Raw genomic sequence first — 13528 nt, forward strand, 5'->3', positions numbered from 1 at the left:
TTGATTAATGATGTGTTGAAATATACTGTGTCTTATTTGTGCATTTTGCTGTTGAGGTGAAAGATGCTCTATACTATTAGGAGTTACCTTTGTTATACTTGTGCAAAATTCTCAAATAGGATATAATGTATTTCTGAACAGCGTTAAACAATATGGTTTAGGGGGAAACAGATATAAACCTGCTCCATTGGTTTTTAATTTTGTGTCATCTCCAGAAGTGCATGGACCTACTTATGAAAGAAAAGTAGTAGCAATTAAATTAAAATAAGGTAATCACGTCAACACTATATTTTGACTTAATTATGATTTAATTTTTATTTTTGTACAAAAGTATTTATACAGATGACTCTTTCAATAGATTCCTAAATATTGATCAGTCACTTTATTCTTAGTACTCTAATAAACAATACATGGAACACTTCTTTAATAAGCTGTATTTTCTGTTACTTCAAGATTTTAAAATAAAAAATGGTATTTATTTCTGTGTGTGTAAAATATGCTTGTATTATATAAACGTACACAGTCCATTATTGTTCACTGAAAAATTGCACTGGAGGTCACAGTTTTCAATTTATTTTCTGCCCATGTTAAAAGTGTAGATCTTATCACCTGGAAGTTATCAAATAGTTACTTTAGTTCCAGTCCCCCTAGAGTATTTTTTAAAATCATTTCTGCAGTTATCCCTGGGCTGTTTTGCGTTCCATACCAGGTAAAGTTGAATGTAGATGTAGATACAGTGTAGATACATGAAAACTTCATTGTGTTCCTGCATTATTCACAGAGAAGGGCAATAAAGACATGCCCTCAGCTACTGTCAATGTAGCTCAGCTATGGTTTCTGAAGTTTCACTAGGTATTGTGTAATTCAGGCCTTTCTTTGATGATAGAACTTTGTTTGTAAAAGAGAGAGAGAACAAATGAGAGAATGAAAATTGAGCATTCTCTGGATGCTGCATTCTAGTACCAAATTTTATGATAATTGTGAATTTTGTGACTTTCTTCTCTTGGTTTTTAATGGAATAACAGTTTCTGAGTTTTAGAAGAGATCCAATAAGTTTTTTTAAAAAACCTCTTCCAATTATGACCCTTGCATAATATGATACTATTTTATGAAGTAGTTACTCTTCACTTATTTTATACAGTAAATGATTCTTTGCTGCATTCATCTCTTTTCCTTTGGTCCAAGCAATACTGTATGTACTGGCAAGCCTAAACACTGTGCACTTGAAAAATGCTGTAGACATAATTATTCCAGGGACATGAGGTTTTGGCAAGTCAACCCTCCTTTAAAAAAAATCTAGAAAAGCTCCAGAACCTATTTGAGTGTGCATTTAACCCTATCAATCAATTATACTTGTTTAATTTATTAATGCTCTTTACATGATTAGAAGAAAATTGAATTTCTTGTCTGGTACAGTTTTTTAGCAGTCCTAAAGGCAAAACAGTGCTCCTTTAATACCAGTTATGACCATGCAGAAAACTCATATTCCTGAATAATATTTTATGTCTTATAATGGGTATGTATTACACATATAAATATATTTACATAGTAAAATAGGAATGAACATAGGATATGTTGTACATTAAAGAATATGTGCACACAGGTAATTACTAACCTCTTCTGAATTCTTTTCTTGGAATTAAAAAAGTAACATTGGTGATGCCATGTAAGTTTTAACTCAAATAAATGGAATCTGCAGGTAATTACAAGCATTTTTCTGCATGCATGGTGTAACATTCTGCAGCAGTGCAATGTTACACTAGATATATATTTCCTGTTATTGAACTGCTTTAGGAATTAACATGAGACAGCTAGTACATACAGCATTTTCTATTTTTTTGTGATCTGCAAGATTGGAGCGGGGAGTCTTGGTCTTTTTGCATGCCCTTTTGATAATCTGATTTGCTTCCGTTTCTCAGTGTGCAGTTTTAAAATATCTTTTCACTACTTTTAAAAATGTAAGTAATGAAAGAATTGTTAAGATTTAGCATTTGGACAACTCTTGTTCTACTTACACTGAAATAGTCCACTTAATAGGGTCTCTAAAGCAAGGCTTTTTGTAATTACACACTATGGTTTTGCTTTTGAAGAATATTACCATGATTGTTTCATTTGTTGTGTTGCATGTCTCATAATACCAAGGTTCTGTGGAAGCAAAGCAAATGATGGTGACAGCTCATCAGAAACCACTTAGCTGCATGCTCTATTGAAATGACTTGGAGCTAGAATACATGGATGTCTTTGAGCAAATTCCATTGTTTGCAGTAGAGATTGCACAAGAGAACTTACTGCTGGTATATGTACAACAAAGTTACATTTCCCTGTATTAATATTGTGTTATGCTTTCTTTAATTCCCAGGAGACTTCTTGCAGTTTCATGTTCTACGGACTGGCCCAGGAACTAGAAATTGTACTGTAGAGTGGAAAATTGTTGGGCACCGTGCAGAACAAAACTTTGAAAATGTTTCTGGTATAATCTTTTTTCTGGAGGTAACTACAGTCATTTATTTCTTATTAACATTAAAAGAAAATATTCATGGCTGCAGTAGAACAAGGAATGGTGGAACTTAATTCCCAAGAGCAGCCTTTATTTATCTGATTTATTTCCTTATCTGATTATTTATTTACTATCTTAAGAGCACCATGCAAAAACCTTCAGGTCAGAGTGAATGTTGCCTGTTGGTCCCAAACTAAGGCCTACAGGGTATTCCTGAGCTTCCTGTGCTTCGACAGCCTTGTCCTGGCTAGAACCTGTGAAGATGTAATTCCCCACTCTATCCACAGGCAAGATGAGTGGTGTTCTCTAGTTCTGCGCCCACTTTTGTTGCATAGGGTAGGCTACAACAGAAGACAGAATCATGATGCTATTGTTTGTAATAAAATGGAAGGTGTATAGTTTACGTTGGAATACTTTATATAGAAGTTGTATAGATGTAGTGATTGATAATTTACATTACTTTGTTGAGTGGCAACTCACCAGTTCCTCACTTTAAACAACAGGGATCACTGAATGCAACATTTTATGTTCATCTGCTAGATGACGTTATTCCAGAAGAAAAGGAAGAATATCAAGTAATCCTGCATAATGTTAGAACTCAAGGTAACTTAGAGTCCTACTCAATAAACTTAAAAGATTTGGGCCATTCTCAGGCTTGGGTCCATGTATATGCTGTTACTCAATTACTGAGCACTTGGTGCTTTGTAGCTGAGTGTGTGCTGAGCAGTTGAAAAGTACTGTGTTCAATGTGATGAGAAATGAAACAAAAGACCTGCCTGTTGTGTTGGCTTTATACATGTATGCACCAGAGGTGTTACAGTCATTCAGTGCACTATGTGCATGTGTCCACATGCTAATTTTTCATGTTCTTACCTTATCATCCAGCACAGTTTGCCTCATGGATTACCCTGATCATGTGGAGAGATTCTATATCAATGTCTTAAGATCTGTTAAAATATAATGTACATTGCATACATTTTGAAGAGAAAATATCTATAAAGCAAATTCTAGGGATCACATAAGAAAATAGCAGTTTTCTTTGTGCTGAAAATCCTTTTTAAGGTTTCTGATTAGTGATGTCAGCAAAGTTAAGAAATGGAGGGGAATGAAAATGCTTCATCTTGAGCCAGGTCTCTGGAGAGGTGGAATACATACATAAAGCTGCCTTATACTGAATCAGACCCTTGGTCCATTGAAGTCCATATTGTCTACTCAGACAGGCAGCAGATTCAAGGGTTTCAGGCAGAGGTTTTTCACGTCACCTACTGCCAGAACCTTTGACTGAAAAAGTCTGCATGCCAAGCAGTTGCTCTACCACTGAGCCTTGGCCCCTCCATGGCATGTACATTATCTAAATAATAACTTTTCCTAATATAGCCCTCTCTCTCCAACCCAATCTGTTCTGAATCATGCAAAAATCCTCTAGCACTCAGATGTGGCTGGGAACGAGCTCAGTGTAACACTAGTCCTCCACACTGCTGTAATGCCCTGTTCTTTTCTCTCCTAAATTTAAATTTGTCACAGCAGTAGCAGTGATGAGGCAGGATAGTGATTGGATTCTCCATTAGGTTCAAGATGATTGCTAGCACCCGGAAGTACTCTGAGTGCTAGGAATCATACGAAAGTAGTTGTTCATCGATGATCTTCCTGTGCAGTCCCACAGATTTCGGAGATTTTTATAACTCAATACCACTAGAGGGTGCCCCTGCCTCTTTGCGCACATGCACAACCATTCTTCCCACCAAAAACAGCGTCTAAGAGGCGGGGTTTCCCCAACATAACTTCAGTTCCTCTTTTGCCACCAATGAGAGAGGTTCATAGCTCACTCGAAGTTATCAACAATGTCGGAGACAGCTCTGTTCAAGCGCTGTGTGTCTTGCGACAGGAAGATGACCAGATTGGATGGCCATTCAAGCTGCCTTTACTGCCTGGGCAAGAATCACAACACGCAGGCTTGTAAGCATTGCAAAGCCTTCACTTCGAAGGCCAGAGCAGAGCGGGCGGGTAGACTACAAGCTTTCCTTTGGAAGCATGCTATAGAGGCTACGGATCCACCGACTAAGGCACTGTCGTCTGCCTCGCTCAGTTCTACTACCCAACCTGGCCCCGCTTCAACAGGCTTGAAGATGCTGTGTTCCTGGGCGTCTCCAACCCATTCAAAGCCTGGACTGCCACCAGTCTTGACCCCAACTTCGGTCCGAAGTGCGTCGGAACTGACCCCTTCCATATCGGTCGCAACACCATCAGGTTCGAAGACTCCTTGGAGTCGAATGCCCTCCATGTCGATGGTGGTTATCACGTCTTCTTGAATCCATCGAGATGATGCTCCTGTAAAGACCTCTGGATCGAAGACTTCCCAGAGTGGAATGCCTTCGGCTCCAACTAATGTTTCGGACTGACCCTCATCGCGTCAACTTGCGGACATTGCTTCAGCCCTGACACCGTCGGATCCGACATCGGTTCTGGGATCGGTCCAATCGGATTTAGAGAAAAAAGAAGAGGAGGAAGCATCACTCCTCGAAACAAGATAAAGCTGTCTTATACAGTGTACTTTTGACCTTGGATCCTCCTGCGGGGGATATCGGTTCTGAACCCCCTGGAAAAAAAGCAGAGGGGATCAGAGGGCCTCCCATTGCCCCATAGTATTCCCCTTTCCAGGAGTAGTTATGAGGAGGATGTTATTCTTGCAGAGAAACCTCCTACCCCGATGGGACGTCCTAGATCGCTGACTCGAGGCTCCTGGTCCTCTCAATCGTCTCGTGAAGGAAGGGGACGTTCTAGACACAGGGTGAGCCCCTGTTCCTATTGGAACTACTCAAGAGAGCACCATCTGCATAATGAACAAATTCCTCAGCGCCACTACAGAGAGAGCTCCTATTATTCGGACCACCTTCATAGAAGGGAATCCAGATCTCCTTCTGTGTGAGCTCACTCCTATGCTGGCTCCGGTCGAACCCTGCACTTGTCGGACCCTGATGCAGAAGCTGGTTCTGGACGACATCGCTCCAGCGATTCTCCTTTGTCTGACTCTCCAGATGGAGAGATTGGTCCTTTGGAGGATGTGTCTCCTACAGGTGACTTTAGAGCATATAACAAACTGCTCCAACACATGGCGAAGGCTCTGGAAATAGAAGTGATTTCTACGGAACCGAAGTTCACAGATAAAATTTTGCAGCACATCTAGGTCAACTCCGGCTGTCTCCTTCCCAGTTATTGAAGGGTTTGTGAAGCTGCTAAAAGACCTGAACCTGAAACTGGCTTCCACACCAGCCACGAATAGGAAGTTCGAAAACCTTTATAGAGTAAAAGATGAACTCTGTCCTTTCTTATCTGTCCATCCCCCATCTTCATCTCTGGTGACTGAAGAGATACAAGCAAAGCCCAAACAAGGGTCTCTGTTGGTTCCGTCTGACAAAGAGAGTAGACGCCTGGATGCAATGGGATGCAACTTCTATACTTCTGCGGCCTTTGGAGTAAAAATTGCAAATTATTCAGCAATGATGGCTACCTATCAGCTCCTCCTTTGGAATAAAGTAGCCACCTTTATACCTAAACTACCGGAGGACCAAAAGGTATTCCTTAGAGTGATACAGGAGGAAGTGATTTGCCTTTCCCGCCATCAAATCAATGCAAGCCGTAACTTGGCGGACATGTTGGCTAGATCTTTGTTGTCAGCTGTTGTCCTCCGCTGTTACGTGTGGCTGAGAACCATGGCTCTGCCTGCAGACATAAGAAACAGGGTAGAAGATCTCCCTTTTGAAGGCTCCACCTTGTTTTCAGACAAGATGGATGAATATCTGTCAAAGAAGACAATGGATCGGCTCATATGGTGTACTACCGCATCACCAGCAGCAAGGTGATGCGGTATCAACCTTCTGCATCACCTTCCCCACAGTCCAGCAACAACAACAACTTTTTCAGCCTTATCAAGGGTACGCTTACTGAAGCCAGCGAACCTATCAGAGTCCGCAATCCTCTTTTTTTAGGAGGAGGCCAGGCCAGAAGTTCAAACAAGGCACACTTCAACAGCATGCCAAGGACCAAATTCAACCAAATAATCAATTCTGACAACCACAGGGCCCTGACCCATTTTTTGGCATCAGGTTGAGTGTGTTTTTTGCTGAATGGTGTTCTATCACTGATGATATTTGGGTTAAAAAAATAGTTAAAGTTGGTTATAAAGTTGAGTTTTTGCAGTTACCTTACCTATGGCTTCCTGTGATTTCTTCTGAGGCATCCCAATCAGGGGTGCTGTCCGAGCTCTTGGCTCTCTTAGAGAAAGGGGCCATTGAGGAAGTCTCTGACCAATCAGATTTGTTGGGATTCTACTCCAAGTTATTTGTAGTAGAGAAGAAGGATGGGGGCCATTGGCCCATCCTAGATCTTCGTAATTTGAATAAAGTTATTAGAGTTTGTAAATTCAAAATGGTTACCTTACAGGCGGTCCTGACATTATTACCTTCTTGACGCTTGGTTCACATTTATGGGCCTAAGGGACACCTATTTTCATATTTCTATTTTTTCGGAACATAAGAAGTTCCTTTGTTTTTCGTACGGGGACCGTATTTTTCAGTATAGGGTCCTTCTGTTCGGGTTTTCCACTGCCCCGCGGGTTTTTACCAAAATTAAGGCAGTGGTGGTGGCCCATTTGAGAATCCAGGGGTGCTGTATTTTCCCCTACCTGGATGATTGGTTACTGGTTGGTAATTCGGCTGAAGACGTAACTAGGGGTGTGCAAGGCCTGCCTGTTTCGTTAAACCTAATTCGGTTTTAACTGAATTAGGAAACCGTTTCAGTATTCAGGGAATACCAAAACAGCAAGCCGATTCAGTATTCGCGTTTCGGCTTGATTCGGCCATTGTTTTCAATGAGAAAACCTTCTCCCAGCTTTCCGGGAGTCTGGGGGGGGGGCATTTTCTGTCCACATCATACCAAACTTGGTGGAGACCTTCTCCTAACTCTCCTCTAACTTCCCTCCAAGTTTCAGAAAGATTGGACTTTGGGGGGCTATGTTATGCCCCCCAAACAAGGTGCCCCCATCCTCCTACACTCTCCATGGTTCTCTATGGGGGAAAACAAGTCATCTTTCTAGGTGGCTTGGGGCGGCAAAGCATTGTGACACATTACACCAGCAGTCCCCCACACAGAAAAATAACATAACTCACTTAACGTCAGAGAATCATAAAAACACAATTCCTGTCAAAAACACTTTATTTCTTTAACAGCTGTAGGTTATACAGCAGGGGGGCACACCAAAGGGCATACCAGCAGTATCTTACACAAAAATAACACATCTCACTTCACATTAAAGAATCACAAAAACACAATTCCTGTCAAAAACACTTTATTTCTTGAACAGCTTTAGGTTGCACAGCAGGGGGGCACAACAGGGCATGAAAGCAGTCTACTATACAAAATAACACAACTCACATCACTTTTTGACAGCAATTGTGTTTTGGGTGATTCTTTAATGTGAAGTGAGTTGTGTTATTTTTGTGTAAGATATTGTTGGCATGCCCTTTGGTGTGCCCCCCTGCTGTGCAACCTAAAGCTGTTAAAGAAATAAAGTGTTTTTGACAGGAATTGTGTTTTTGTGATTCTCTGATGTTAAGTGAGTTGTGTTATTTTTCTCTGTGGGGGACTGCTGGTGTAATGTGTCACAATGCTTTGCCTACTTGTACTTTGAAAGTGAGAAAATATTTTTTAAAAAACTTTATTCAGAGTGTTTGTGTTTTATTCTTTGTTGTGCAGTTGGTTCCCATCATAGGGAACAATGGGGCTGGCTGGCCAGCCATCCCTGTAGGTGGTGGGGGAATTTGGGGAAGGGTGTCTGTGGTTCAGGTGCTCTTTCACAGGGACAAGCTCGCACTCAGGAGTGTGCCCACCATTGTGGCATCCTTGGGCTGTGCATAATTGCCCAGGGAAAGAGAGTTTAAAAGTTCCCATCACAGGGAACAATGGGAGACGACTGGCCAGCCTGTTCCTGGGGTAGTGGCCGGTGTGGGAATGTTGGTGAGGGTGTCTTTGGGTCAGTGTGGGGCTGTGGGGGGTGGATTTAAAAGGGGGACTGTTCCTGTGGCCATAGATGCCACATTCTGTGGGTTCCTGCTGTGAGAGATTTTCCCATAACAGGAATCAATAGAAAGTAGCTGGCCACAGGACAGGGGAGGTTAGGTTTTGGGGAGGGTGTGTTTGGTATTTGGCAGTTTGGGTGCAGGTGGACTGTGGCTGTGGCCATTGGCAGCCCCAATCCCATATGTTTCTGTGGTGTGGAAGTCTTCCCCACAGTAGAAAGACAAAGTGGTGTGGCCGGAGAACCACCTGGGGGGGCATAAAATGGCTCCCCAAAGTGGGATCAGCTTGGGCCTTGGTGGAGGGTGGGAGGACAGGTGGGAGATGGGTCCCTGAAGGTTGGGGGCATTTTGCATGCAAAATGCCACCCCTAGTCAGACAAGCCTGTCTTATTTCCCCTCTAGGAGATAATGGAGAAAGGGGGGGGGGCTAAGAACAGCATCTTTGGGAGGCCATAAAATGCCCCCCCAAAGTGAGATTTGCTTGAGCCTTGGTGGAGGGAGGGAGGACAGGTAGGAGGAGGTCCTCTGAAGTTTGGGGACATTTTGCATGCAAAATGCCACCCCTAGCCAGACAAGCCTCTCTTATTTCCTCCATAGGGAATAGTGGAGTGGAGGTGGATAGGGGCACCTTCTTTGGGAGGCCGTAAAATGGCCCCCCAAAGTGGAATCTGCCTGAAACTTGGTGGAGGGTGGGAGGACAGGTGGGAACAAGTCCGCTGAAAGTTGGTTGCATTTTGCTTGCAAAATGCCACCCCAAGCCACCTAGAAAGATGACTTGTTTTTCCCCATAGAGAACCATGGAGAGTGTAGGAGGATGGGGGCACCTTGTTTGGGGGGCATAACATGGCCCCCCAAAGCCCAATCTTTCTGAAAATTGGAGGGTAGTTAGAGGAGAGTTGGGAGAAGGTCTCCACCAAGTTTGGTGTGATGTGGACAGAAAATGCCCCCCCCAGACTCCCAGAAAGCCAGGAGAAGGTTTTCTCATTGAAAACAATGGCCAAATCGTTTCGGCAATCTCTGTTTCAGTATTACCGAAATTTTTTGGAATTCAGAAAAAGTTTCGGTAATACTGAAAAAAACCGAAACGGCCCTGATTCAGTATTTTTAACCTAATCAGAATGTCGAATTGCACACCTCTAGACGTAACTAGACAAGTTTCGGTTACCTTGACCACTTGCCTTCATCTGGGACTCTTTGTGAACCAAAAGAAATACAAGCTTACCCCTTCTAAGGTTATCCAATTTATATGTTCCACTCTAGAAGTACCCATAACGCAGGATTCTTGCCCCATGAAAGAGCAGTTAAGATTAAGGCCCTTATCAGGAGACTTAAAAGGTGCCGTTTTCAGTCAGCCCAGTTCATCCAGACTCTATTGGGTTGTATGGTGTCTACCACTGCAGTGGTATCTTTGGCAAGGTTGCATATGCGCTCCTTGCAACTTTGGTTCACTTCAGTTTTTTCCCCAGACAGGGACCCTCAACATAAGAGGTTTAATGTCCCTTGGAACATCATGCATTCCCTAGAACGGTGGTTAGTAGATGCTAATCTGTTTCAAGGGGTTCCTTTTGGTTGTAAGCAATCACAGGTGTCCATCACAACAGATGCCTCTAATCTGGGCTGGGGAGCTCATTGTGAAGGATCTTATGCACATGGTGTATGGGTTGAATCTGAAGGACAAGAGCATATTAATCTGCTAGAACTGAGGGCTGTGTTCTATGCATTGGTTTCCTTTTCAGATATAGTGAAGAACAAGACCATCCAGATTCTCAAGGACAATACAACAGCTATGTTTTATATAAATAAGCAAGGGGGCACAGCGTCTGTGACCCTGTGCAACGAAGCTGTGAGAATCTGGAATTGGGCTGTAGATCATGCAACATGGCTACTGGTGGTTCACATCCTAGGCACAGACAACTTAATTGTGGACCACTTGAGCAGGCTCCACGGGGACAACCACGAGTGGTCCCTTCAAGACATTTATCTAAACACTATTTTCTCCAAATGGGGTTTTCCCGATGTAGACCTTTTTGCCTCCGAAGAAAATCACAAGACTCACAAGTTTTGTTCCAGAGGCGGCTAAGGCCGCGAGTCTCTTGGGGACGCATTTCAACTCGAGTGGTCGGGGCACTTCTATGCTTTTCTCCATTTCCCCCTGATAACCAGGGTGATCAGCAAGATTCAATTGGACAGGCTTTCAATCATTCTGATAGCCCCCTTTTGGCCACACCAACCGTGGTCTCATGCCCTGTTACGACTTCAGTCTCAGAGATACAGCTTCCCATCAGTGCCGGACCTATTGTCCTGGAGGGGAGTGTTCCACCACAAGATAGACAAACTCAGACCGACAGCTTGGCTGATCGCTTGAGTCTAACGTTTTCCTCCGAAGTAGCTCACATCTTACCGAATGCTAGACGATTGTCTACTCCTCAGTCATATACTATTAAATGAGGAAAGTTTAGTAACTGGTGTATAGAGAGGGATATAGACCCTTTTATCTCCTCTCTTCTGGAAGTCTTGGATTTTTTATGAGATTTGAAACAAGGGTTGTCGAACTCATCAGTTAAGGTGTATTTGGCTGCTATCTTCGCTTATCACCCACTGATAGACCACGAGACAGCGTTTTCTGACCACACTGCCAAGTTATTCCTTAAGAGTTTGAACAATCTGTTTCCTCCCATTAGGGCTGTGGTTCCCCAGTGGTCTTTACCTTTAGTATTAACTAAATTGATGTCTAAGCCCTTCGAACCCTTGGCCATGTGCCCGTTGCGGTATCTATCCTTCAAGGTGGCCTTTTTAGTGGCGATTACTTCGGCCAGGAGGGTGGGGGAATTGGCTGCATTGTCATGCAAACCCCCTTATTTGAAGTTCCACACTGAGAAGGTGGTCCTTAGGACTAAAGTTGAGTTCCTACCTAAGGTGGTTTATAGTTTTCACCTCTCCCAGGAAATTTCCCTACCTGTATTCTTTCATACGCAGAATTCAGATGCCGAGAAAACCCTGCACTCTTTAGATGTGCGTAGGGCGATTCTTTTTTACCTAGATCAGGTTAAATCTTTCAGAATAGATTTTCACATGTTCATATGTTTTTCGGGTCAGAAGAAGGGTAAAGAGCAACCCCTCAAACCCTGGCCTGTTGGGTGGTGCAGGCTATACTGCTGTGCTATGTAAGTGCTATCCTACCTTGTCTGCTAGGTGTTCACACTCATTCCACTAGGTCTCAGGTGTCGTCAGCTGCCTTCCTGAAGGGTGTCCCACTTCAAGACATCTGCAGAGCGGTGACGTGGGCCTCAGCTGACACGTTTGTCAAACACTACGTATTGGACATCCTGGACAGAAGGGAGACAGCGGTTGGCATGGCGGTCTTGCAATCGATATTCTCATGAGGGCTGCTTCCTGCCTCCACCTAGGTATTTAAGCTTTATAATCTCTCATGTGGGACTGCACAGGAAAACTGTTGATGAAAAACAGGCTTCACCTACCGTAACTGTTGTTCATCTAGGTCTTCCGTGCAGGCACACATGCCCTCCCTCCTTCCCCGCTAACACTCTTGGTTCTTACTTTGCAGCACGGCAGTGAAAGAGGACTGAGGGTATGCCGGGGGGCGCCCTGCCTCTTAGATGCCATTTTGGTGGGAAGAACAGCCATGCATGTGCGCAAAGAGGCAGGGGCGCCCCCTAGTGGTATTGAGCTATAAAAATCTCCGAAATCGGCAGGCATGCATGTGCACGGTCCCATGTGTGCCTGCACGGAAGACCTAGATGAACAACTGTTACGGTAAGTGAAACCTGTTTTTTTATGGATCCTGAAACTTTTTCTGGGGACATCTTGACATCTGGAATTCTGTCATAACTTATTCTAGAGCTTAGTAGAAGTTCAGTTAATATTACTAGTGCTGGATGCATTTGGGGAAATGGAAAGAGATTCAGGAGCTCATGAAGTTTGAGAGAACCACTCAGTCCATATTATGCTCCATTTGGGAATTCAGTGGGGCACCAACACTGTCAGGAAAAAAAGATTTCAGTTATTTGGGAAAAAATCAATTTTATTTCAAATCCATTATCTTCTAAATTGAGGAGGTAAAACTACCCATCACTACTTCTGATATTAAATTTCACTGTCTTTTACAACATACGTGACTCCTGAGATGGCATACATTTCATGCTGAAGTAGTGTTTGTAAGGAAGAGTTGACAATGCTGAAACATCCTACCTTCACCTATGTTATACTGCAGTTTTTCTTCAAAACAGTTCCAGGGCACTGGTGAAAACCAAGCCGTATGTTACCTTGAAAGCAGAACAATGTTATGTTGTTCCTTGTGTGCTATGTGCCATCAAATCACAACCAATTTATTGCAACCCCAGCAAAGGACTTTCAAGGCATGTGAGAATAAGAAGTGGTTTGCCATTGCCTTCCTCCTCAGAGCATTTCTTGTTGGTTGTCCATCCAAGTAATGACCCAGTTTAGCTTCTGAGATCTGATGAGATCAGGCTATACCGTGCTGTCTTCTCTCCCATGTTGTGCCTTATGTTGCGTCATATTCAGTATGGCATACTAGACAAATAAAAACATAAGAAACATGGATTTCATCCTTTCTTATTCATTGGCCTGATTAAATGATAGACTTCTCAACATCTTCAGGAAAGCATTCTAAATGATGTTGTGGGTATTTAAAACAAAAACATTTGTGCAGATGACCATTTTGTTTTAACACCATCTATTGATATCTTTTTCAGGAGTTAGTTCTGCTGGAGCTGCTGTGTTAGATAACCAAGGTTATGAAGCTGTTTTGACAATAGAGGCTAGTGATGAGCCACATGGAGTTCTGAACTTTGCTTCTTCATCTAGAGTTGTTTTGGTCCAAGAAGAAAATAAAACTGTCCAGCTTTTCATTAACAGAGAATTTGGATCGCTAGGTTTGTATAGGAAGGAGGGTATTTGTCTTAGGCTAATTTTAGCC

At 42.9% G+C, this 13528-nt stretch overlaps 1 protein-coding gene across 1 annotated transcript in view; it reads left to right on the forward strand.

Annotated features, from left to right (window-relative positions):
• The window catches only part of ADGRV1 (adhesion G protein-coupled receptor V1), a 428595-nt gene that overhangs the window by 86240 nt on the left and 328827 nt on the right, over window positions 1–13528 (forward strand). Inside the window, exons 35-37 of the mRNA XM_054987564.1 lie at window positions 2360–2490; window positions 3001–3100; window positions 13305–13484. Coding sequence (XP_054843539.1) covers window positions 2360–2490; window positions 3001–3100; window positions 13305–13484 — 411 coding nt within the window. The remainder of the gene's footprint in view (window positions 1–2359; window positions 2491–3000; window positions 3101–13304; window positions 13485–13528) is intronic.

Source organism: Eublepharis macularius, chromosome 8, assembly GCF_028583425.1.
Source record: "Eublepharis macularius isolate TG4126 chromosome 8, MPM_Emac_v1.0, whole genome shotgun sequence".
Lineage (NCBI taxonomy): Eukaryota > Metazoa > Chordata > Lepidosauria > Squamata > Eublepharidae > Eublepharis > Eublepharis macularius.